Genomic DNA, 26896 nt, shown 5'->3' with positions numbered 1-26896 from the left:
GAGGTCTTTCCCAACCTGGTTGATTCTATGATACAAACATTTTTAGGGTCATTGGATGGATTTTAACCAGACTCATTTAATGCTCAAAGTATGATCTCTGAGGTCTTTCCCAACCTGGTTGATTCTATGATACAAACATTTTTAGGGTCATTGGATGGATTTTAACCAGACTCATTTAATGCTCAAAGTATGATCTCTGAGGTCTTTCCCAACCTGGTTGATTCTATGATATAAACATTTTTAGGGTCATTGGATGGATTTAAACCAGACTCATTTACTGCTCAAAGTATGATCTCTGAGGTCCTTCTCAACCTGGTTGATTCTATGATACAAACATTTTTAGGGTCATTGGATGGATTTTAACCAGACTCATTTGCTGCTCAAAGTATGATCTCTGAGGTCTTTCCCAACCTGGTTGATTCTTATGATATAAACATTTTTAGGGTCATTGGATGGATTTTAACCAGACTCATTTACTGCTCAAAGTATAGAATAGAATAGAATAGAATAGAATAGAATAGAATAGAATAGAATAGAATAGAATAGAATTAACCAGGTTGGAAGAGACCTTCGAGATCATCGTGTCCAACCTATCATCCAGCACCACCCAATCAACTAAACCATACAACCAAGCATCCTGTCAAGCCTCGCCCTGAACACCCCCAGCGACGGCGACCCCACCACCTCCTCAGGCAGCCCATTCCAGTGGGCAGTCACTCTCTCTGTGTATGATCTCTGAGCTCTGTGTATGATCTCTGAGGTCCTTCTCAACCTGGTTGATTCTATGATACAAACATTTTTAGGGTCATTGGATGGATTTTAACCAGACTCATTTACTGCTCAAAGTATGATCTCTGAGGTCTTTCCCAACCTGGTTGATTCTGTGATACAAACATTTTTAGGGTCATTGGATGGATTTAAACCAGACTCATTTACTGCTCAAAGTGTGATCTCTGAGGTCTTTCCCAACCTGGTTGATTCTATGATACAAACATTTTTAGGGTCATTGGATGGATTTAAACCAGACTCATTTGCTGCTCAAAGTATGATCTCTGAGGTCTTTCCCAACCTGGTTGATTCTGTGATACAAACATTTTTAGGGTCATTGGATGGATTTTAACCAGACTCATTTACTGCTCAAAGTGTGATCTCTGAGGTCTTTCCCAACCTGGTTGATTCTATGATACAAACATTTTTAGGGTCATCGGATGGATTTTAACCAGACTCATTTACTGCTCAGAACAGAAATGTTTTTAAGGTCAGTGGATGAATTTAAACCGTTTAGAAGTGATGTACAGATCTACTTCCAGAAGCTTGGTAGTAGATTTGCAGTTTATTATTTTACACAAAAATAATTAGTTGTCTTCATTAAGTGGCTTGATTTTTACTCTACTCTCTGAGCTCTGCTTGAGCAGAACACCTAGAAACACGCTCCTCAGAGGGTAATCTGCTTGTGTGCTTTTACAAGGCATTAATTTGTCAGTGCTGACGGAGCTTTGGGTAACACAGGCACCTAATTCTACACTACTCTTCACCAACAGGTTGAAGCAAGCCAAATAGTATGTTTTGACTGTAGTTAGAAGATCCCCATCCCCATTCTAGGGTAATGGGTGCACTGAAATAAAAAAAAAGAAGGAAATAAAAGTAAAGAATTGAAGCAGACAGTATCTGATTAATATTTGCTATGGGCAGAATGCACGGCGGCTCAGTGCTCTGTAAGGAGCTCCCCAGGCTCAAGTTCAGGTTGGTTACTGATGCAGGGTGCAGGAAGGATATATTCTTGGCATATTCTTGGTGAAGGATAAATTCTTGGCATCTTGGAGTCACCATCCCTGGAGGTGTTCAAGAGGGGATTGGATGTGGCACTCAGTGCCGTGGTTTAGTAGTCATGAGGTCTTGGGTGACAGGTTGGACTGGATGATCCTTGAGGTCTCTTCCAACCTTATTGATTCTGTGATTCTAAGCATGAACCTGTGAGTGTATAAAAGTATTTTGATGTGAAGATACTTAAACTGCAGGTTGTTGTTTGAAAGGGCAGAAGGTGTTTGCTCCTAGCATTGTATTTTAGCAATTTGATTGTTTCTGCAGATCTTGGATAGACGTGGTGAAACTTCAAACAGTTGCCTGGCCTCTCAAGCATCAGCACTCACTCCTTGCCCTTGTGCAATTAATGGTTGGTTACAAGAGTGAGAAGCAACAGTCACAAAAAGGCAGCTGGTGGTGACAATTCTCATTTGAGGTAGAAACAAACACCAAAAGAACCCCAGACCAACAAAGCCTGAAGCTTTGTAGTACTCTGAACCTATCTCCCCTCTGCCAGTACCATGCTTTGAACATTTGTCTCCATGTCTTGATAGTTTACCATAGTTTTCAATAGTTTTCTTTATAGAGAATAGTTTTCTTTATAGACAAAGAGCAAATTCCACAAGAAGGGGTTTTCATAGCAAGAATTTCTATTATTAGGTTTCAAGTAAAGTGCTTTCTGGTTGCAAGCTATTAAGCCACACTCATCACTGACTGGTACTTTTCTCTCATAATTGTTTCTGTAAGAGCCTTCTCCCTCCAGCTATTGATACAGGGGGGAAAAAATCAAGGAGAAACCAAAGATAGGGCATTCTTACATGTCCAAGTTAACCAGTAGCTCAAAAGAGTTCTAACATACCTGTGTTTGGATACTTAGAGTGCTAATAGCACTTTTTGGGGGAGGGAGTGGGGAGAAAATGAAGATACAAGGCCAGGGTAGGGGGGAGGACAAATCACCAACCAGCCCTTTGGATTAGTCCATAACTCACTGCAAGTTTTACTTATCAACTTCATTAAGAGTGAAAGCTTATAAACTTTATTCTTGGTTGGCTTTATTTGGGGGGTGATAAAATGATTTTAGTGAACTTGTGTGAGTACTCACACTTGAAAGTCACAAAATAACAGGACACAGCATTTGCAAGAAGAGTAAGCAGAGCTATCAGCTGTCTGCTAACCAAGTGAGTAGACTAAAATAATTGGAGGTTTTAGTTTTAATTCTAACAAGGGTTGTAGCTGAAAAGGGAAAATAATTCCATTGCTAGCACCTTTTTCTTTTTTAATGCAACCCTTTTAAAGTAGAAATATCTCCTCAGAACCATTAAACCTCACTGACAAGGCAGAACTGCTGTGCTTTTTTTACGTCAGGATAATGTAAGGTGACAAGATCACAGGAAAGAAAAGGAATGATTTGCAAGTAAAGCAGTCAAGATAGCAAAAATTCAAGGGTAAGGATATTTGCATCCCTAACAAAACATCCTCAGTTTAACTGCAGGAAGGAAAAAACCAAAACCCAACATTTAAAATAGCTCTGAAAAATGCATGGAATATTTGTCACTGCTGCAGGAATTCTTAAGACTGATCCTAACATGCATCACCAAACAATAATAATTGCACAGCTTCTCCCGTGGCCCCTGCGACTTCCACGTTAAGCCATAAACAAACAAACAAGACAAAAAACCCCAAACCCCAGAAGATGATTATTTTGTATCTGTAAAGAGAAGTGGAATGGATGTTCGTGGAAGCTGTTATTAAACATTATTCACAGCACTGCGGTACTCAGGCTCATCAGGGACTGGGATTCCATTTTGCTTGGTGCTCTACAAAAACCTAAATAAAAGGCACGCTCCTTATTTTACTGTCAAAACACCCAGAACGTTTTGACTGTGTGGGCTGCCGTTTTCCATTGCACCAGGGAAAGTTGAAAAGAGTTGCCGAGAGAGCAGGGGTGTTCGATATATTCGAGGGTGGTTTCCCCCTCTACTTTCAGATTCTCTTAACTGTTAAAATTTCTCTGGTTTGTCGTTTCAGTGATGCCGTGGGTAAGTAGACTTTCTTTTACATCAAGATCAAGGGACATTAAAATGTTAATCACACTATTCACGTAGCCCTTTGTTGTTAGAACCACCGAGGAGAGAGACGACAAACACAACATTTTACACCGCTAAGAAAGGACCCCAGCCAAGTTCGTTTTTGAAGTCTTTATTAGACAGTAAAAATGTGATTTCATTGCCGTCTCAGTTATTTGAGGCGTGGATTTAAAACGAAGCTGAAGCACAGAGTGGTTATTGTCATAAAAACCAGGGAAAGGGAGACGCTTTTGTATTTCAAAAGACAGAAAGGGAGTGTAACTCCAGATCAACTCCTCAAATCCACTCTGCACAATTGTACTTCCCCACAAATAATCTATCCCACGAAATACCTTTACCCCAGTGACTACACACCACATGCTGGATGATGATTTCAATGATTTTTAGGACATCTGACAATAGTGCCCCAAAACTCGGAGCAACCGGGCATCTCCTGTGCAAACCTAGTTTTTAATCACTTTTTATAACACGATTTTCCAGAAGCGTGACATTTTAGCCTCCTTTCCCTAACCAGTCAGGGTTAGGTTTGTGCAGTGAAGCAGAAGGGTGGCTGCAGCAAGCTTTCTGGCTGTGTCAAGCACAAAGCTCGAGCAGCAAACTCCTACGCGGGCCTTGGAAACACACGCATGAAAACGCTCCGTTCAGCCTCCCCTCAGCCCTGCAGGAATAGGCTTTACATTGAATTTGGGTTAAAAGTTACATAGTTGGGAGCTTCGGGGCCTTTACACACAAAGTATCTTCTTTGTCTAGTTTCTGTAGCATTTCGAAGATACTTTTGGTTTTGCTTCCTGCATTGCCTTAGCTACTAATCGGGGCAAAATAAACGGTTTTGAAAGAAAACGAGAGTTTCCCCTGTTTAGATTGACCCCCGCTAAACTGATTCTTATTGTCCACGAACAGGTTTTGCTCTTGCAAGGCCCCAGCTCGACCTGAAAAAGTGCAGATGCATTACAAACCATAAAGACAAGTAACGATGCTCCTTTAAACCTCTTCCCCACACAACACGGACTCTTCCCCCCCCCCCCCCCATCCCCTTTCTTTTAAAGGTAATTATCAGGGCATATTTGCTTTGGTTTTATCTTCTTTTCCTTTTTGACTGTAAGCAGCAAAGAAACAGTTACGGCACAAATCAGCACATTTTTCGGTATCATCAAACTACCAACCCTTAAATAAATAACCCATTTAACCGCTAATCAGGCTTCCTACAATGTTGCAGCCTTTCAGGAACCTTCAGTACGTTATTGATCCGCTAGTGAATTACCTCCAGTTCAGCCATAGGTTGCAGGCATCACCATCCCTCGGCTCTCCTCGCGTTGACAACACTGCTCCTCTTGCCATCGCTCCGAGAAGCCCGAAGATTCGTCCTTCCCCCGCGTCTGGTTTGGTTGGCGGCAAGAACAATGAATAAAATCATTATTAGCTGTTTGGGGTCGTTTGTTTTCAGAGGAAAGCTTCCAAAGCGGGCACACCTGCGAGCCCTTCACCCCTTGACACCCAGAGCCGAGCCGAGCCGCCCGGGCAGCCCTGCCAAGCCGCGGAGAAAAGTGCGTTTCTGGTTGTTTGGGGCTTGTTGGGGGTTTCCCTTCGCCCAAACCCAAGGCACGAAGGCGTCCCCGGGCAGGATGTTGCAAGAGTAAGAACCACCAACGCCTGACTCTGGCACTTAGGAGCAGATGCCAAAGCCGCAGCACCCCGAGGCCCTCGGCGGGCTCCGAGGGAACCCGGGATCGCCGAAGCCCCGCGCCCGGGAGGGGCCTGACTACGGGGGATGGGGGAGCCGCGGCGAACGAGGGCGGAGGAGAGGGGGAACAGCAGAGAAAGGCTGGGCTTCCTCAGCCCGCCTCCCCAGCGGTGCCACGCTCCCCGGGGGCATTTTGGCTTCGCTCGCTTCCCATTTCTGCGCCACTGAAACTCGGTAACTTCCAGCCTCCCCGCCGCCGCCGCCACGAATAGCCGCTGCCCCTCCGCGCAGCCCCTCCTCCCCGTGCGTCGTATCCCTCCGCGCTCCGGCAGCCCGCAGCTCGCAGAGAAAGCGCCTTTCAGCCGCCAGCCCGCCGCCTTCCCGCCCACCCCGCCTCTGCCGCTCCGACATCTTCTGCCTCAGCCCGCCCGCTAATAAACACGTAGCGCTCGCCCTCGTCCCTTCTCCTCTCAGCCGGGCAGCGCCGGGGGCCGCCGCCGCAGGGGCGGCGGGGCCGGGAGAAGGATTCCGGTTTGCCCCGCTCCCCACCTTCCCCGCCAGGCCGCCCCCGCCGCCGGGCAGCAGCGACTGAGGAGCACGGGTTGGGGAGGGAGGGGGGGTGGGGGGGAGGGGAGGGGCGGCACGAGGGGCTGGGAGAACTGAGGAGGGGGGCGCGGAGAAGGAGGAGGGGACTCTTTCTCCGGGCGGAGGGATCGCGCTCGCTCGCCCTGGCTGGCGGCGGCAGCAGCAGCGGCGGCGTTGGCGGCGGGTTGCTGTGAGTTGTTGTTTCCTTCTCCTGCCCGTGGGTTGAATGGTGGAGCCGAGACTCTTCCTGGTGAACGAACAGTGACAGCTACCGGGCGGGCGGACGCGTTTCGCTGGGCCCCGACGCTGCCGCGGGAGCGCGGCCCGAGTTCCCCCCTCCCTTTCCCCCCCTCCCCTTCCCGGTTTTCGCCTCGCCATGTCCGGGGACGGCGGCAGCAGGCACACAGCGGAGCTGCGAGCGGGTGAGTGCCGGGAGAGCCGCCGTACCGGGGCGGCCGGAACCGAGCGGGAGTCGGAGAGGGGCGGCGGGGATGGGGGAAGAAAGGAAAACTGGTGGGGAAGGGGCGAGTTGCAGCCCTCACCGCCTCTCCTCTTTCCCTCAGAGCTCTACTTCCTCATCGCCCGCTTTTTGGAGGACGGACCCTGCCAGCAAGCGGCTCAGGTAGGGGATGGATGGATGGCGCCGCCGGGCCTGCCGGGGAGGGGGCGGCCGAGCAGGGCGGCGGATCGGGCGGCCCGCTAGCTGCCTCGTCCTCTGTCTCCCCCCCTTTTTTTTTATCCTTTTAAAAATCGTTTCTCTTTTCTTCTGCTCCCCCCTCTTTTGTTGTTGCTGCAGGTCCTGATCCGAGAAGTGGCGGAGAAAGAGGTAAGCGGCGCCGCGCACCCGGCGCTCGCCCCGCCTGCGGCCTCCCTCCCCCTTCCCTCGCTCTCTCCCGCTTCCCCCGCCCCATCCCGGGCGCTGCTGGGGGGCTCCGCGGGGGAGGGGATCCGCTCACGGGGGTGTCCTTTTCTTCTCTCCCGTAGCTGCTGCCCAAGCGTACGGACTGGACGGGCAAGGAGCATCCCCGGAGCTACGAGAACCTGGTAAGAGGAGCGGCAGGGGCCGACCGCGGGGCGGGCGGGTAAAGTTGTTGGTGTTTTCTTTTTATCCCTCACTCTCCCTGAGCAGCCCGATAAAAAAATTGAATTTCCCGCAAAAAAAAAAAAAAAAAAGCAAACCAACTTAAAAAAAAAAAACTTTGGTGATTTTTTATTTATTTATTTATTTAAAATAACCAAACCCTCAGCCTCCATCCCTTTCTCCCCTGGGGTTGCCCTCAGCCTTGAGGACGGGGTGCCAGTGGGTGCTGCTGCGGGGCCGTGGCGCGGGGTAAATAACAACAACCGCCCTGAAGCGAGAGCCGCGGGCTGGCCGGGCCGGCGGCAGCGCGACGTCATGGACGCGGCGCGGGCGGGAGCGCGCAGCGCGGGGCGGAGCCAGGCTGGCAGCGCCGGCGGCGGCCGGCCGGCCGCCCAGCAGAGGGCGCCCTCGGCCGCGCGCTGCTCCGCCGCCCGCACACACAATGGCTGCCGGCGCCCGGCCGAGCTGCGCGCCTCTCCGGCTCCCTGCGGCTGTGCTCAGCCGGTCCTCTGCCTTGCTGCGCTGTTAAGCGGACGTGGGGTGGTTCGAGGTGGCGTTCCAGCTGCGGTGTGCGCCCGCTGTATGCTGCTGAGGTGCGCCTTAGGGCTTTCAGCTTTCCGTGTACGGTGCCTGCTGCGTAGGAATAAGTGGGCTTGCCAGGTTCACATCACCAATGTGACCTAAGTAGGATTTTCATATTTGCCCTTTTCCAGTCTTTTTCCCCTTTCTCTTCTTCCTTTTTTTTCCTTTTTTTTTTCATTTTGTTTCTTTCTGTTTGATCCTTTTTTGGTTCTTTTGGTGTGTATTTTCTCTCTCCTTTGATTTTTCTTCCCCCCTCTCATTTATTTATCTTTCCCCCCCCCCCCCTTTTTTCTTTTCCTCCCTCTCCTTTCCTTTTTTTACCCTCTTCCAGCGTGTGCTTTTCATCTCAGGTGCAGCTCAGCTATTAGAAAAACAAGTTTTAGCTACACTGGCTGTGTTTCTTGCCAGCAGAGATGGATTTATTTTCTTTTTTTTCTGCTCTGTAGTTCATAACTTTAGTTGGGGAACCAGCAGTTAAGGTGTCTGAATTGTGTCTGTTGGCAACTTGTTGCTAGTAATGTTTTTATGGCAGGTGCACTGTTGTATAATTCAGTGCCTGAGTTTCTGAATAGGATTTTGGAGGAAGACCGAGTCCTGCTTGTAATGCTCGTCAAAGTGAGATTTCCCTTTAGGCTTTGTGGTTTGTTGCTGTCGTTCTGAACTCCAGTACTTTTGAGGCTGAGATGTGTGAAGAACTTTTGAGCTCATACAAAAGGAGACGGAGCAGTTCCCATCTGTAACGTGTCTGATAAAGACTGTTGGCATATATATGGCATTATTTTAGTTGTATTGCAAATGTTACAGTGTGAATCCTAGGGTCAGGTTTGTTTACCACATTAGTTTTCTCTGGAGATAGGGGTGGATCGGCTCAGGCATTTCAGTGCATCTGATATGGAAGAGTTGCTAGCCATTGATTTGTTGAAAATGTTCATACATACCAATACTTTTCAATTTTCCTGGAGTGAAAATCACCAAGCAGTTCAACTGGGAGTGTCAAAGTGCTGATACTTCTACATGATGCTATTCTTACTTATTTGTTTGTATGAAGCTGTAGTAAAACTTGCCCTGAATCTTACTCTTTTTTACCCTAAACTACAAAAGAACTGGAGGTGCAGTCTTAATGAAGAAAGGGGTTTGGGTTTCTTCTGTGTAGTCAAAATATGAGAGGATGTGAAGACATTGAGGAAAAAGGCATGCTAAAGGTTGAAGTGAGAAGACCTGATGAGAAAAAGCTCATCCAAACCCTTCTTTTCAAGGAACATCTTTTGTATGGGATGTAATGACTTAAGATGTACTTCCTCAAAATTTGGGCTAGATCCTATGTATGTATAGTTGGAGGCGTAGTTCTGGTTAGGTCCTTGCTCTTTTTGTTTGATCTGTTCCTAACAAAGTTTTCTTGCATTTCTTGACAAACCTTTATGTCACCTTTTCTACCTTGACCCTACCTGGCTGTTGGGAGAGGAGGGGGGGAATGCATGGATTACTTTCTCGGTACTTTTCTGTATCCTCTCTGCTCTTGTTTCAGCTGCCAAAGACGCGTGAACTTTGTATTACTTGACATTTCAGGCTTGTGAAAGCTAGCACCATTTGCAGTGTAACAGTTACATTTCATACAGAAGAAGTGTTTTTCACAGTGTCTCATTTCATTAAACAGAAACTTGTTTATTTCACCAAAGGATTTTTAAAGTGGAGACTGCTGATGAGTTTACATTTTTGTTTCTTTTCCCAGCTTTAAGATGCTGACTCTTCTACCTGAAGATTGCATGTTTTGGCATGTTTTGGTACCATTTCTTAGGCTTGAAGCCTTGAGCTTTCACTGAATTTCATAGAAGGGGCTGAAGGGAGAAAAGCAAAGAAATAAAAACACCAGTAAATGAGGTCTTGGATGCTTGGCTTCTGCTTTAGGATGGACTAAAGGCTCTGTGTGAGAGGGGGTGGAATTTAATCCTAGGCTTCTCTTTTTGCTGTTTGCAAAACAATTCCTTTTATTATGCATCTGTTTAGGTGGATATCTTTTCAAGACACGATGATGTTCGTGGGTTTGGCCTTGTTTTGAGGACATTAATTTGGCAACTCTTATTAGACTTAGCTTTCTGATCCTAGACCGAAATTTGCAGACTTGGGATGGTTTGTTTATGTAACTAAATTTGTGCAAATAATGCTAAATCTGATGCAATTTTCATCTTGCAGATTGCTTTCATTTTTCTGTTTGGTCAGTGGAAAGAAATGTTTTGTTTTCTTCTAAGCTGACGTGCCTGCAATGCTTCAGGAAAATACATGAGTTCAGAAATGCTGTTAAGAATACAAAGCATTACGATTACTAAGCATGACTTTTTCCTTTCCTCCCCCCTTGAATTCAGATATTTTAATGTTTATTCTTCTCCAGTTGCCACTTGTAGCATAAAACACTTGAAGCTTGCTTTGAGAGTGCAGTCTGTTATTTCAGAGTGCCAATCTCGTTTTTACATCCTCAGTATTAAGTTTTCTATTTGTGCTACGACCAAAGACTTTTCCTGCGAATTGAGTGCCTGGTAGACCACTTCCAACCTAGGTGTTCCCAAGGATGGTGGGGCTCTCAAGTAACACACCTTAGGATGTTTTGTGTTCTGCTGCATGAGTTGTGAAAACTTAGTGATTGTAAACCATCTACTTTTCTTTTTGAAAGATGGAGGGGTTTTTGTGATAGGGGTTAGAAAATGAGGAGTTTTAAGACTTAATAGCTCACTTCAGCAGAGCAACTCAGCCTTGTGAATTGTTTATAGATTGTGGTTGAAGATGTTAAGTGCTGTGTAGTTAAAACTTGTTTGTTAGGTCCTTGACACATGAACAGTCTGTGGTGCAGGGTTTGACTCCAGGGCAGTTGTTTCTACGTGTTTCAGTTTCACCATGGGTGTAGCTGCTCTAATTGTGGGCTGCGGGTGAGCACTGGGTGCTTCTGCTGCCTGCTTTGTGGAGGCACAAGCACTCCTCGCAGTGTGCGGTTGATCGGGTAAGGGAGCTGAACCATCTGAACAAAAATGAGCCAAAGTCATTTTCAGGTGGTTCAGCTCTCCTTTTTGCCTGCAGCAACACGGGTTCTACCACTAACTACCCTGAGGGATATCATAGGAGGGCTGTGGGAGGCTTGGGGAATATGTTGGCATTGCTCCTTTTGGAAGCAAAGTGGAAATCAGCTGGATGAATCTGGTAAGATTCACCACAACAGTTCAGAGCCACCATAGAGGGCAGTTGGTTTGGGTTTTGTTTGATTGGTTTGGGTTTTTTAGTGTGGCTTGCCTTTTTTTTTGAATGTCTTCTAGGGTACAAGCATCGTAGTGTGTGTGGTCAGAACCATTGTGTTAACTTTGTTATCCAAAAATACTCATGTAACTGTCAGTTTCTCTGTCGAATTAGGATTTTGTTCATGGTGCTCCTTGAAGAGAGAGAAGGCAGGGAATTCACATCAAATAGCAAGACGGTGTGGTGGGTTTAGTAGACAGTATGCCTCGTTGTTCTCAGGAACTGTTTATTTCTCTTTTGTTAACATTTGTCCCTTCCTCTTCCCCTGCCCACGGTTGTTACATGTGATTTAAAAGTGAAAATGACAAAACGCTGCTTTCAGGACGTTGCACTTCGTTCTGTTTGGTTACACAAAGGCCTGAAGTTACAAAGAGTGCCTGTGGGACTGGGACACTAAGTGCATTGACACTGTTTCATTGTTCGTGTAACACCTAACATAGCCAAGTCTTCTGGCAGCATTGTGGTTACTGTTTCAGAATTGCGCTTCGTAAGAAGGAACCAGCTAATAAGTGGTCTGTGTCTTCAGGAAGTCTGGTGCTGTAAAGGCTTTCAAAGAAATCAGGGGCAAAAACAAAGCGTTGAATCGGAGAGCTGTGTCATCGTGTAGTTTTTTGGGGGAAGTCTAGGCAGCATTCTGAAAGACTTGCTTCTGGAGGCAAGAAAACCTGTGAAGTGATTGTGATCCATAGCCAGGTTCTTGGTCTCATCATCACTGCTTTTGCTAGACAAAAAAAAGCACTAAAAGATAAGCATTTCTGTTCTACAGATTATTCCCATAGCTGGGAGTATAGATTATGTTTGTGCTTCTCTTCAAGCTTTGTTTTGATGAGGTGGAACTTGGTTCGTTGTGTGAAGTACCAAATGTTTGCTCGTTTCACAGGTAGTCAAGGGGATTGGCTAAGCTAGATGTAAGGAGGAAATTCTTCGCTGTGAGGGTGGTAAGGCACTGGAACCGGTTGCCCAGAGGCGTGGCTGCCACTTTCCTGGAGGTGATTTAGGGCAGGATGGATGAGACTTTGAGCAACCTGGTCTAGCTGGAGTCGCTGCCCGTGGCAAGGGGTTGGAACTAGATGAACTTTAAGGTCCCTTCCAGCCAGCACTGTTCTATGATTCTATGAAAATAATAGGCATTTCTATAGGTAATAGTAGTGGCTAAGTATCCACATCTTTTTAACTCAAGCATAATTAGAAAGTACAGAGGAAATAAATATACTTTGGGCAAAAAGGTTAATTCTCCATTTCTCTTCTTTCTGTCATGTGTTGCTCCCCACCACAGAGGGGAAAAAAAAATAAAGAGAGAAAAGAAATGAGAATGCCTCAGAGAAAAGTAATTGCCCTTCATTGCAATTCCTAATTTTAAAGTGACAAGGCAGAGGCTGGTGGTACAGGGTACTCAATTAGATTGATGGCCTGATATAGTACAACAATTGCTGTAATTCAATTTGGATCTTGTTTTGTGTAATATGTTACATAGCAGAACAGTTAAAGCTGGGGTAGCTGCTGGTACTAGGAATGTTGAGCTCTTCCCATCTTGAAATGCAGGTAGCTGGCTGGCTGAGATTTGGTTGTTAGATGTCCTTGGTGGGAACGTGTTTTTGTCGAAAGATATTCACGGTTAGACTTGTAGTTAAACACGGGGTGGAAAAACCCAGCAACAATTCTTCAGAGAACGTTTCAGTATGCAGAATGCTCGGAACAAAATCCAGGGGAGGGTCATATTTTTCTTGATGTCTAAAACACTGGCAGCAAACCCCTGCATTTTGTATGACCAACGTAGCTAAAGAGCCCAGGTCAAATCACGATTCTCTTGGTGCGTTCGTTGTGATTCTGATGCCGAATTATTCTGCAGTCATGCAGAATGAAAATACAGGCACACAGCTCTATTTCAGAGGTAGCAGAGATTTGAATGTTAGTCCAAATATCTGTGTCACTGTGTTTTGTGTATTCCTGTGCTGTTTGGAATGAGTAAAGCTAGAGATAGTAGGGGATGGGTGAAGTTGAGGGTAATGCTGCCGGTTTATTTTCTAGAAAATATTATTTGTGCTTAAGGTCTGAGTTCTGATTTTTATTGCAGTGATGTTTAAGAAATATTATTAACATGTCTGATGTGAAAAGTCTGCGCAAACAAAAAAGAGAGTTCATTATTATACTTATAAAAGCATATATTCCGTGCGTGTTTGTGGAAGAAAAGAGCAGAATTAGATGTTTCGGCCTCATAGGAGGAGGGAAGAAAGCAGCTTCAGCTAGGTAAGACTGCCAGAGGGGGAAAAAACCTGTGCTGTGTCAAGCAGTATTATAAACAGCACAGCTTTGGCATCAAATTTTAAAATTCTTGTTGGTAGAGCCCCTTTCAGCTTTTGGATATAGAGCTGTGTGAATTCTGAATACGTGCACATGAGCTGTATTGCTCCTATCGGAATCAGAGATTGCTATCCAGATAAATTCCCGACGTTCTGTTGAGCTGTCAGGAGCTTTTCTGCTTCTCACAGTTGGTGAAATACCCCTTTAAAAAATAAATTGCCTTTATTTTTCTTTTTTTTAAATGCTCTTAATAGGATTAAAAAATAAATATAATTATTTGTTTTAAGAGGAGAACACAGTGGTAGGTACATTTTACGCTGTTCACTTACAGTTTGTCCATGCAATAATTGACTTCTGGTCGGCTGCACCTTAGAACAATCCCAAATCATTTTAGCTTTCAAGCCATTCTCTTAGTGTAGCAAACTTCCTTGCTTTGTCCTTGCCTGAGTTGTTGCTACCACATTGTGGTTCTTTTTTATTTTTTTTCCCTGCAAATTTCAAAAGAGTGAATTTTTATTGCACTTCCCCACCCCCACCCCCCCCCCCCCAATGGATTTTCCTTTCCTCATAAATACAATCCTTTCACTTCTGGTGTGAGTCCTGAAGTAGTCAGGTGGTTGGGACAGAGGATTGTTTGTAGGTCACTTCCAACTGGAACCAGTCTATTAATACTCTTTAAAAAAAATATTTGTTTGTTTATTTTTTTAGTGGAGAAGGAAGTACTTAATGTGGAAACCCTTCCCCCCCCCCCTACTTAATTATCTACTCTTAATTTATTAGGTTCAACCATTCACTTCTTTATGGAAGGAGAAAAAGAGAAAGAAGTCCACATGAAACTATAACAAATTAAAAAAGGATTTCCCTAGTAGATGATGCAGTGAAATGAAGCTTGCTTTTTTCCCCAGTTTTAAAAGTTTTTTTGTGTGTGCTTCAGTCTTGCACAGGAAATGGAGAGCTCTGCAAACGTTGACTGGGCAGGGTTCATGAACCAGTTTTTACCCTAACTGAGCAGTGTTTAGATGGCCAGCGTCGCTTCTGGTGTTTCAAGCCTGCAGCTCGGTATTGTTGAATCATTTTGTTAATGAGCTGGTTGAGAGTGCTGCCTAGTAGCAAACTGTGATTATTCAGACAAATGCTGTGTAGAAGCATCACAGGACTCCTGTGTAACTCGCCATAAATAGCTGCTTTCACCCAAGTGGACGTAAATGAGGAGAGACTAGTGTGGGTGTAAGGTATATAGTACGAGAAGATCTTTAATAGGTATTATCAAGAATAATACTAGGAGATTGTCCTTTTCAAAACATTTGCTTTAAAAACTGCTTGAGGAATTGAGCCTACCTAGATTCTGCTAAAATAAAAAAGTGAACACATGGCTTATGACAAATCCTGAGAAGTGTGACTCAAGATGTCAGCTTGCTGCAGTTTGGGAATGTGTCGGAGCTGATTTGCTTCATTTACTTCAGATTTTATACATGTGTGAGCATGTGTAAAACCAGAGGGGCTTGAGCATGAGAAAATAGCAATTGTATTGCATGTCTAGTTCTAGTATTTGTGGTTTTAAAAAAGATAATTATTAATCTTTAACAGACAAGTTCAGATTCTGTAGATGTGGAGTCTGGTTTCAGATGGAATTATGCAAAGAGCAGTATTTAAGTTTTTGTGTTCCTTTCGGTGACAGAGGAGAACAAAAGCTGATGGAACAGATCAGGGCTGTCGATGGCAGAAACTGTACATAGCTTTGTGATTTCTTAGGGCTACTGTGATATTTTAGGGCTGTCAAGCACGTATTTTGATTGTGATTCCTGCTTTGAGTAGGAAAAAGCGAGCTTTGTTTGCATGTTATTGATAAGAAAAATGAATCAGAACAGCAAGCTCTGCATTCTGTGGCTTATTTTTTGCTGCTCATTCTCACAGCGTGCCTGTCTGATGACACTGAATTGAGTCATTTTAAATCAACTGATGTCTACAATCAGCTGTAGCTATTAAAAAAAGAGAATTTTTTTTTTAAAGCTTTTTTTTTTTTTTTTCTTTTTAAATTGGGTGAAATTTTTAAAGCCATTTAAATTTAAGGCAGTCAAATACAGACAGCTTGTAAGTCATTCTACAAATGGAATGTAATTTGCAGAAGGAAAGCCCTGTGTTCCTGGAAATACCTAAATATTCACCTGCCAATGGGAAGCAGTGAATGAATTCATTATTTTGCTTTGTTTGCCTTGCAGTTTTGCTTTACCTATTAAACTGTCTTTACCTCAACCCACAAATTTTGGCTCTTTTACCCTTTCAGATTCTCTTCCCCCATCCCACTCAGGGGGGAGTGAGGAAGTGTCTGTGGGGCTGAGCTGCTGGTGAGGGTTAAACCATGACAAGAGCAAAAGAGAAAACTTCTCCTTCACACGAAGGTTGCTGGCATACACGAGGCTTTTGCAGAGCTTTAGTTTCAGACATCAGCACTCTTTATATTAACTGCTAGAATACATGAAGTGATTACAGTGTCAGCAAGATAGGAGCACATTTGAGGAAAAATGAGGTGTGTTTGTATTCCTGTTAATTGGTTGTAATGCAGAAGCATCATGCTGCCTAAAATGTCAGTCACAGCCATGAAATTGCAGAATAACAGAACATTACAAGCTTTTCCTGCAGTACTTTTTTTCCCTTCTCTTTTTTTTTTTCCTTTTTTTTTCTTCTGCAAAGTAAAACTGTGAAGACCTATTTCAGGCTGTATGAAGGCTAAAACTACTACATGCCAAATCCTGTACAAGAGATGAAGAAAACGGAGTTCTTTTATCCTCCCTCTTTAATTTTATTATTTGGAATTTCTTTCTTATAGTTGAAATAATCTGGCAACAGTTTACACATTTAAAAACATGCCATATCTTAACTGAAAGCTTTCTGCTTAATAGGATTTGCTGTTGTCACATACCTTCTGCATTTTCCCTTGCTGTATCTAGAGTTACTAGTAGTTCAGAAGATTGAACTGGTTTTGTTTGGGCAGTCATTAATACGTGTTCAGCATTGTTAGAATGAAGTGGCCAGGAGATGTGTTGCTAAGAATAGGAGGTGGCTTAGTGCTATGCAGGTGAAAACTGTGGGGCAGTGGAAAAAAAATTAAGTCATGTCTATAGCCTGATAAAGGACCATGCCTACCAATGTTGAAGTTGAATTACTTAAGCCAAATTGGAGGCAAACTCTTTCTGCATTGCCTTTTACAAAGCTCTGTTGTTTATTGGGTGTATGTGAGTCTTCCAAGAATTCTCTACATGTTGCTGTCCTTGCAGTCTTTGTCTCATCTGTATCTTACAGTGGCCTAAATTGACCAGCCCACTGTTGAACTATCATAGTCAATATATACTCTACTTGGTTTTACAGTGCTTGTGATGGAGTTGGTTAATCTGGCTAACTGGGTCTGAAATTAGTCTGAAATTACCAACAGTTCTCTGGACAGAGTTGCATGTGTTGAATAGAAAAATTAATTAGGAGCAGCTAGAACAAATCACTGTACTTAAAGGTCTTTATTTGTTTTGATCCTTGGTGTACTGTAATTTTTAAAACAATTTGTTTAACAGTGGGGGGGGGGGGGAGTGTGGAATTAAACCACCAAGCCTAGAAAAATGTCTTCTTTAGCAAATGTTTTGTTTGCTTGTTTTGTATAATAGGTGAAATATTACAGACACTTGGCACCTGATCACTTGCTTCAAATATGCCATCGGCTTGGACCGCTTCTAGAGCAAGAAATTCCCCAGAGTGTCCCCGGAGTGCAGACGTTATTAGGAGCTGGCAGACAGTCTTTGCTTCGTACAAACAAAAGTATGAGACTTTTCAGTTCTTGGTATTAAGTGCCCTTTCTGCATTTTCACATCAAAAACCACCCACTTGCCTACATCGCTCTCATAATCATTTTTTATTTTAACCAGGTTGCAAACACGTAGTCTGGAAGGGATCTGCTCTCGCTGCCCTGCATTGTGGGAGGCCTCCGGAGTCCCCTGTGAATTATGGCAGTCCACCTAGCATAGGTAAGTCAATTTTATTCTGGCATTGCCATAGTAATGGTGATTGATTGTTGTGGTAATGACAGCTCAGTAGGAGCTCTGGTTTTATCTGCCATTGTTTGTGTCATACACCTTACCTTTGGTATTACTTTTATGAAGATGTTGTATTGTCATATTTACCAGTTTGTATGTGGTGGGGGGGGAAATGGGTATTGTAAATTCATACACTAGTTCTGCTCTGAAGCTCATTTTTTTCTTTTAGGTATTCAATGGAATGAAAGGCATTTCAACAGTGAATACATAGAAATAAAACTCTTTTTCTTGAAGAGATAATAAACCTGTCAGTAGATAAATAATTAGTACTATATACCAACTTAAAACTAGGGCAGCATGGCTTGGATCCATTGTTGAAAAGAATAAGTCACAGAGACTGGTAGTGGTTTTCTTTGAAAGACTTCTCTTGTAGAAGTTATTCTTTCTGGTAGTCCATTCAGTGATTTTTATAGCTGCTTTAGTTTGCTGTGCTGTATCATGAAGCATGCATATGCTGTCTGTGCTGTTGAACTGGGGAGGGGAGGGAGAAAGAGAGAGATAAAAATCCATAATATATATAATTGAGAGAGCTTAATTTGGGCTATTTATATTCTTTCTAATGCTGAAGAAACTCCAAATCTCAAAATGCATACCACTGCACATTACCCAGAGAATTATGGTCCTCTCTTAACAGCTGAAGGAGAGACAGGCTATGGCTAAGAAGCTCTTGGGCAGAACACAGCCAGTTGTAATGTGGTCAGATGGCAATGTGTTTGGTGGCCTGGTAGCTCTCGTTTTAGAGCACAAGTTGCATACTTTCCATGATATGTCTGTGGGTCCTGGGAATGTAGGAGGAGAACATGGTTCTGCTGGCTGTTCAGAGCTAAGTTTTCAGAACCTCCTCAGCTAGTATGTGTATTTTTCAGAGGTGGTTTGCTTACACTCCACCTGCATCCATTCAGTGTGGGGCTTCCAGAGCTGCTGTTTCGGCATTCATGCAGAGAGTTGTTTTCTGTGCGGTGTTTCGCCTGTGGGGGAGAGAAGGCTTGTTGCTGAATAGACGATTCCTCTCTCGAGTGGCAGTGCGTTGGCTTGAAAATCTTGGGCTAGATTAGCAGCTATTTCTGCAAGGTGGCTGGAGGGCTGGGATTTCTAGTAGCCAAGATTTCTTCAGTGCTTGCCTTACCTTTTTCATTTGCTTGGGGAATACAGTTCAAAACACCTCAGAGGAATCGGAATAGAAGACTGTTCTGCCATCGTACTGTAGCTTGCTCCATGCTACCTATTTAAAGGGAAAGAGCAGTGAGTAAAGTCCATGGCAGCTCCAAGAAACTCACAGAGTTGCTGTGGTAGTGGAATGTTAAGAAAAATAACTTTCAGGCTCTTTTTAGGGAAGAACAAGTGAGGCTTTCTAAATAAATGTTATTTTTACTGAACCTTTTTGCAGAGCACTGTATATTTGCAAAATTGCAGTTATTTCAACATACCACATTTTTCATGACCAATAATTTCCTTTTCCAAACATTGAGATAAGTGCTGGTAACTGAGTGTTTTCAACTGTGAAATTAATTTGGATTTTTTGGATGTCTGGTTCAGAGTTGTGTGGTAAAGCATTTGCTTTTGATTTATCCTATTCTAGACTGATCCTCTCAATGAGATCATGAACTGCAATGCCACTTCTTCTAGATACTGAACTAGAACATTTTCTTCTATTCCCTTAAATAAACTTCTCCATTTTCCCCTGGGAAAGCTGTTATTTTATGGACTTGCCCAACCAAAAAATCATTTGTAACCTATTGCTCTTCAGGCTCCGTGTATTTCAGGTAGTTGAGGAACAGAAAATATACTGAGGTCTTTCTGACTTGTGCAGGAAAACTTACCTTTAAGTGAACATACAGAAATACTTGTTTCCTAGCCTGATGAATCAATTCCATTCTGACACAGATGGGATATTGTTTAGCATTACATTTCTCTGTGTGTTGTGCCAGCTGCCTTGAAGGTAGCTGGTTTACATGCAATTAAAGTACATCTGTAGCAATATATAGCTCTCCAGAAAACTCCAGACTATCTGTGGAATATAATGAAGAGAAACAAAGCCTGAATGCCAAGTCTGTGTCCAGTTACTTTCACTTGAGCAGCGTGTCTTAATAAAACATTTCTGAAGCGCTTAATTAAGAACAAAAATAGCTAGGTCATGTGTTCATTTGTTTTGTTAAAGGTTCCATCTTCTTGGTTGCAGAAATGGAAAAATAACTCCTTTTTTTCAGGAAAAATAACCCTTTTTCACTATGCTTTGGGAGCTGGTGAAAAAGCACAGAAGCAAACCAGAGCTTTGAGCTCAAAGCTCTTGGGGAAGTGGCCACTCTGGTGGGAGGACCTGAGTGAGACTGTCTGTTCACACCAGACAGCAAAGAATGTTTCTTCTGATTAGTGAATGTATCTACCTGTCAAAAATAGTATCTCATGATCTTGCTCAATAGTCCAAGAAATGTTCTGAGGGATTTTCCCCTTTTCTCACAGTTTGTTTGTTAAATGATGCTGCTGTTTTGACTGCAGGGAGAATGTGAGGTTCTCAAAGTGGTGCGGATGTCTGGTTTTAGAAATACAACCAAGCAGCGTCCTGGGCTGCTGGAGTCATGGTGTTACCATAGGGCAAGGATGGTCCTTCCCCTCTACTCAGTGTACATAAGATAACATCTGAAGCCCTGCATCCAACTCTGGGCTCCTCAGAACAAGAAAGGTGTGGACAGTGTGAAGCTAGTCTAGTAAAGGACCAGGCAGATGATGAAAGGATTGGGGTATCTGTCATACAAGGAGGAGCTAAGATTGTTTGTCTTTGAGAAGAGAAAGTGGGAGGGGGTGTGTGTGGTATGGGGATGTTATCAATGGATATAAATACCTGAGTAAGACACTGTGATGAAGATAGAGCCAGACTCTTTTCATTGCTGATGGGACAGAGGCTGTGGACAAGAACTGAAATCTAGGATACATCTTTTGGGAGTGATCAGAACAATGGCACAGGCTGCTCAGAGAGGTTGCAAAGTCTCGATTCTTGGACATACTTAGAACTTTATTGGATGCAACCCTGAACAACCTGCTTGAGATGACCCTGTTTGAGCGGTGGGGGGGTGGATTAGACAATCTCTAGAGTTTCCTTCCCACCTCAACCATTCTATTCTGTGATAGGCTGTTTCAATCTTTGAGGCTAGCTGTACTGGGTGCAGATGAACCCAATTACCTGGAAACTAGGAGTCTTTGAACTAATTGGTAAGCAATTGATAGACAGTTAAATGATAAAATTTGTGGCAAAGTGGGTTTTATGTGTTTCAAATGTCAAGGAAATAGGTGGCTTTCTCTGGCATTAGTTTGTACTGCCCAGATAGCTTCATTATTAAATATGAGGAATCCTGATTGTGAAACCAAAATGTCATTTGGAAGCAGTGGATTGTAATCCTGTGCTGCACAACAAACACTTAGTAACATCTGCTTTGTTTTGCTTTTAAATTTTATTTCTTTTAAAAGCAGATCCTGATACATGAGTATTAGACAGGCATATAAAGCTGAATCAGTGCTAATGTCCTTAGTTGCCAGGGCACTGGATGGGAGTTTCCTGTGGAGTGTCCACTTCACTGGGCCATTCCAGTGAGGAGGAGGCAATCTCTAGGTGGTTTTTTAACTTTTCTTCCTTCATTTTGATTGACTTGCTGTAAGATCCAGCCAGTGCTTTCTAACCCTTCCTGGGATGAAGTCTCATCCTCCTTCCCTCCCTTACTATGTATAGGTTGTGACTCCTCCTGCAGCCGCTGAGCTAGTTATAGTTATCACCATTCATTTGATTAACACCTTTGTTGTGTGAGCAACAATTTAAGCAAAGACAAAAAACTGCTAATAAGGCAAAAGCAAGAGAGGTACTAGGGTTACAGGGTTTATAAGCTCACTTTTTCTTTCTTTACCCAAATGCAGGTAAAACAAGCTAAGATACATTGGAGACCACGAAAGGCCTGACAAGTGTTGATGCTAGATGTGGGTAACAATCGTTACAAGTTACAAAAGCCAAAGGCCTATAATTAGTACCAAGGCATTATGATTAACAGTTGGTAGACTTTCTCGCCTTGGCTTGCACTAGAAAAATCAATTTTATTGTTCAGCTGCAGGAATTTAGTTTTGAGGGACAGATATTTTTACTTTTTCCACCTGTACTCTGAAGGGGAAACAAATGAATGCTGTTGTGCTAGCAAAGGGTGCAGGTGTCAGACTGGAGTTGCCAGCCTTTGGAATAAAGAGTGGAAATAGGTCAAAGAAATCAAGTTGGCTCACTTGACAAAGTCAGAGAGAGTAAATATAAATGTAGTTAAATGGGAGGGCATATTGAAGGACAATGATGGATATGAGAATTTACTTTAAAACAGCAAGAAAAAACAGCTTGAGAAGTGTTAAAAAATGACTATGCTTACAGACAGCATTTAAAAATACAGGAGACTGAGTCTTCCTCTGCCCCCCCTGCCAATTGTGTCATCCTCATATAAAATGTTCTTTCATTAGAATGTAAATTCATAATACTGGCTTTAGAGGTATCAAACTGCTTTTTAATTAATTTTATTTAACTTCTTTTGGGGTTTTTTGTATGTTGTAAGCTTTGATCAAGGCCAAGGAGTGAGATGAACCTCCGTTTTCTTGTTTCCAGTATCATCATAGTATCAGTCAGGGTTGGAAGGGACCACAAGGATCATCTAGTTCCAACCCCCCTGCCATGGGCAGGGACACCCCACACTACATCAGCCTGGCCAGAGCCTTGTCTAGCCTGGGCTTAAACACCTCCAGGGACAGGGCCCCAACCACCTCCCTGGACAACCCATTCCAGGGCTTCACCACTCTCATGGGGAAGAACTACTTCCTCACATCCAGCCTGAATCTCCCCTCCTCCAGCTTCATTCCATTCCCCCTAGTCCTATCACTCCCTGAGATCCTGAGAAGTCCCTCCCCAGCCTTCTTGTAGGCCCCCTTCAGATACTGGAAAGCCACAGTTAGGTCACCTCTGAGCCTTCTCTTCTCCAGACTGAACAGCCCCAACTCCCTCAGTCTGTCCTCATAGGAGAGCAGCTCCAACCCTCTGCTCATACTCATGGCCCTTCTCTGGACACCTTCCAGCACCTCCAGATCCCTCTTGTAATAGGGGCTCCAGAACTGGAGGTACACCAGTACTCCAGGTGGGGTCTCACCAAAGCTGAGCAGAGGGGGAGAATCACCTCCCTTGCCCTGCTGGCCACACTTCTCTTGCTGCAGTCCAGGCTCTGATTTGCTTTCTGGGCTGCAAGTGCACACTGAGAGCTCCTGGTGAGCTTCTCCTCCCCCAGCACCCCCAAGGCTCTCTCCTCAGGGCTGCTTTCCAGCCAGTCCCTGCCCAGCCTGGATTTGTGCCTGGGATTGCCTTGATCCAGCTGCAGGACCTTGCCATTGGTCTTGTTGAACCTCCTGAGGTTGGCTTGTGCCCACCTCTCCAGCCTGTCAAGGTCCCTCTGGATGGATCCCTTCCCTCCAGTGTGTCTGCTGCACCACACAGCTTGGTGTCAGTACCAGAGTGTTGCCTCTTATTTCCTGCAGTCAGTGGGCTGTTACTACCCAAGGAGCATTTTACCCACCGAGTTTGCCAGGGATATGTGAATTAGTAGCAAGGTGCCCATTAGCACTTCACAACAGAGAGAAGATAATCAGAAGTACTGGCTAGGGTTCTGTTAATCTTCTTCAGTGATTAAAAGCACCCACACAAACAACAACAAAAAAACAAACAAACCAACCCAAATTTTAAATGTATGTCAGGCCCTTTAAAAACATTTTTCCTAAATTCAGATGTATATTAGAAAAATACATCCTCATGTGACTCGTTGGTTGTCTTGTCCTGAAGAGTCTGCTTACAGTTGTGTCTTGCTGACAGAACATGCCTGCAAATCTAGCTTTTAGTTTAGCTTTTTTTCCCCTTATTGTGAGCTGCAGCTTCATTTGAAGGCATTGCTAGGAGCTGATTGCCAACAACCATCTCCATCTCACGTTAAAACAAAAAAAAAAACCACCCCCCACCCCCCAAAAAACTTTTGAGTAGGCTGAGATTACCATGCAAGTTCACTTCATTGTGGCAGAGCCCTTCCTTATTCTGGATGTGTGTTTGGGTGTGGTATTTTGTTTGTTTGGAGGTTTATTTTAGGGTTGTGTGGTTCTTTGTGTGTTTTGTTGCTGTTGGTTTGTTGAGGGTTGGGGTTTTTTTTTTGAGGGTGGTTTGTGGGGTTGGGTTTTTTATTTAAATGGAAGTATGATTTGTTAGGAAGTCAAACTAGATTTCTCTTGTGGCTGAGCTAATCTTGGTTTCCTGCTGTTCTGAAGTAGACTGTTGGCAAGGAAAAGCTTTGTCATAAAACAAATGCAACTGCATCTTTTTCTTGTATGAGAGAAGGGTGAAGAGGATGTAACAGAGCCTTAAGTTTGTAGTGGTGCATTGGCTAAAAAGTGCCTCACTCCCACAGCTAATGATCCTGTTCCTTCACAAAGCATCTTGAACTAGGAGAAGTTCCTTGAATCCTTGGGCTACCTAGGCAGTTAACTGAAATGTTTCAGGGCTGTTCTTACAGCCTGAGGCCAATAGACTTGGCAGTTTTCCATACCACTAAGTGCTTTTGCTCCTTATAGAGTAGCTACAATGCAGTTAGCATATTTAATGTAGTTTGACCTGTGCTGACTCATGAACCAGTGTCTGGTTGGTCTAGGCCAAACCCAAGTGATGCGAGAGGTTTGTAGCCGTTTGACAGTGGATGCTGGGATCCCTGCCCTGGTCCTGCTCTGTTCACTGATGCAGGCATAGCCTTGTTCACAGAAGGAATGGTTAACCAGAACAGTAATAACAGTGTCAGCTACTTGCCTTGGCACTGATAGATCTTGGGTTTCATTTATATGTAGTGCTGTGAACATTTTTGGGTATTCATGTTTTCACTTTTCACATATTCAGAAGCTGGAAGTCTGAATGTATGACCTGCTTGATCACAATTGTGAGCACTGTACAGTGTGTCACCATTGCCATTCTTTGGTCTAGTGATGATATGGGGAGCTGACTAATGTCTGTGTATCCATGGATATAAATACTGTCTTGCTTTATCATTGCATGAGTAGCATATTATAGTTAGTAACACTGAGCTGTATTTTCTTTCCTCAAGCTCTTGATAGAAGATTTCCATTCCATTAGAGCAGATTCCTGTTTGTGGACCTTGTTAGCTTTTGAAGTTGAAAAATATCCCAAGCTCTTTGAACAAGATTCTGTTAGGCAAAATCAGAATGTGGTCAATTTAAATGTAAAGAGTTGATTGGTGTTTGTTTGTTTGATTAGCTACAGTGGGTAGCAGTATTCTTTAAACAGAGAATAAACTTGATTGTCTTGCAAGTGGTGGATAAATGTTTAATTGTGTAGACATCAAAAAACAGGTTGCCTTGGAGAAGGTTTGAATGTTTGCTGGTCTTCATTTACTAGCTCTGTGGAAACTTAAGCTAAGATCTTAAATCTGAGGTAGTTTACTCCTCTGTGGAAGCTGCCTGGTCCTCTTGAGTTTCTCATGCTAGGTACAAAGTGAGAACCATATGTTCAGGCACTTAAAGTTGAAAGCTGTATTGCAACTTTTATGCTTTGCCTTACAGTCTGACACTTCCTTGCACATCTGCATCATAGGCTCGGGTGGGGGATGGTCTCTTCTCCCAGGCAGCCAGCAGCAGAACAAGAGGACACAGTCTCAAGCTGTGCCAGGGGAAGTTTAGGCTCGAAGTGAGGAGAAAGTTCTTCCCAGAGAGAGTAATTTGCCATTGGAATGTGCTGCCCAGGGAGGTGGTGGAGTCCCCATCCCTGGAGGTGTTCAAAAAAGGATTGGACGTGGCACTTGAAGCCATGGTTTAGTTAGTCATGATGTATTAGGTATTAGATTGGACTTGATGATCTCTGAGGTCTTTTCCAACCTGGTTGATTCTAAGATTCTATGACAGGCTACTTTTGTATGTATATCCCCCTAACAAGTGCAAAATGAGAGAGTTTCTGCGGTGAGCTGTTCATACGGCAAATGGTCCAATGCTGGAAAATAAACTTTCCATCCTGGAGAATTATTTTGGTTTATGAACTAAATATAAATGCTGTCTCTCTTTTTTTTTTTCTTTCTTTCTTTCTTTTTTCTCCTTCCCCATTTGGTAGTGGATACTCTGTTTTCAAGAAAGCTAAATGGAAAGTACAGACTCGAGCGCCTCGTTCCGACTGCGGTCTATCAACACATGAAGATGCACAAAAGGATTTTAGGCCACCTATCTTCTGTGTACTGTGTCACTTTTGATCGGACTGGCAGGAGGATATTTACTGTAAGTACAAAAATCTTCATTTCTGTAGATGATAATGCTGTTCATTTTTTTCCAAGCACAGGTAGCATGTCATCTGTTTCCAAAAACTGAATGTGCTGCTGATGTCTATCAAGAGCAGATAGGTGCTTTACTACTGTTATTCACTTACATGCTTTCTAATAACTGTGGTGGGTTGAGATTTTGGCCCCCCCCAACATTAACTTTGCCAGACCAGCCCAGATGAAAGCCAGTGAAAGCTGTATTTACAGGCAAAACTACAATCTATAATGGAATGCAATGAATATATAGAAAATATACAGGATCTACAGATACTTACAATTAACAACACAAGTATCCCCCTGGTCAGAGACCAGGGAAGCTCTCTCTCTGCCTCCCCACCCTCTGTCCAAAAGGGAGAAAGTAGTAGCTGTTAGACTTAACCAAAACAATGCAGCCAAGGTCAAGCAGAAACAGATTAGTATCCCTTCAGAGCAACAAAGCCAGCAGATAAGAGATGAGAAAAGATTGTTTTGGTACCACCAGTCTTATGGTAGACATCTCTGATGGAATCGTTTAGAAGGATCTTTATTTTCCTTTTTTCAGCCAGTAGTGGTTTGTTTACATTTCTCTACTTTTCTGCTCGAAAACTGTAACAAAATTTTAAAGGCATAGCCTAAAACCACCACAATAACCATGCTGGTTTACATGTTAAAATAGTCCTGGCACCCATCTGAAGGCTGGAGCTGACGGTGATTGCTGATCTGTGTCGTTCAGTCAGAAGACCTTGGGTCATTTTCAGTGGAACAGAATTACCCTGCGTGGATCATTTTCTCTGGACCTGTGTTCTCTAGCAAAAAACCAGACCATTACCACAAAATTCAATTAGGAAGTCAGAGAGGACAATCAATATGAAATTAAAGATTATTTGTTTCTTTCCTGGAACTTTTGTTAAAGCATGACTATCAAAGCTTAGTCTGGTGACAAACTTAGATTTGGTACAGAATGTTGTCTGTGGTGTGTTGTACAAAATGTTGGCTTACAAAGAGTTGTCTTTATGAGATCCCAGGAACTTCTGTTTTGGTTTTGTGGTTTCCCTTTTTCCCCTCTGTACAAATGTTCTTAG

General features: G+C 43.5%; 1 protein-coding gene across 1 annotated transcript in view; it reads left to right on the top strand.

Annotated features, from left to right (window-relative positions):
- The first annotated feature begins 6210 nt into the window (after positions 1–6210).
- Positions 6211–26896, top strand: part of PHIP (pleckstrin homology domain interacting protein) — a 125527-nt gene continuing 104841 nt past the window's right edge. The window contains exons 1-7 of the mRNA XM_054162546.1: positions 6211–6578; positions 6720–6778; positions 6953–6982; positions 7141–7200; positions 17053–17203; positions 17311–17409; positions 25634–25794. Coding sequence (XP_054018521.1) covers positions 6533–6578; positions 6720–6778; positions 6953–6982; positions 7141–7200; positions 17053–17203; positions 17311–17409; positions 25634–25794 — 606 coding nt within the window. The 5' untranslated portion in view covers positions 6211–6532. The remainder of the gene's footprint in view (positions 6579–6719; positions 6779–6952; positions 6983–7140; positions 7201–17052; positions 17204–17310; positions 17410–25633; positions 25795–26896) is intronic.

The sequence above is a fragment of the Dryobates pubescens genome, chromosome 6, assembly GCF_014839835.1.
Source record: "Dryobates pubescens isolate bDryPub1 chromosome 6, bDryPub1.pri, whole genome shotgun sequence".
Lineage (NCBI taxonomy): Eukaryota > Metazoa > Chordata > Aves > Piciformes > Picidae > Dryobates > Dryobates pubescens.
The sequence above is the reverse complement of the archived record's forward strand: the minus strand, read 5'-3'. Positions and strand labels throughout refer to the sequence as shown.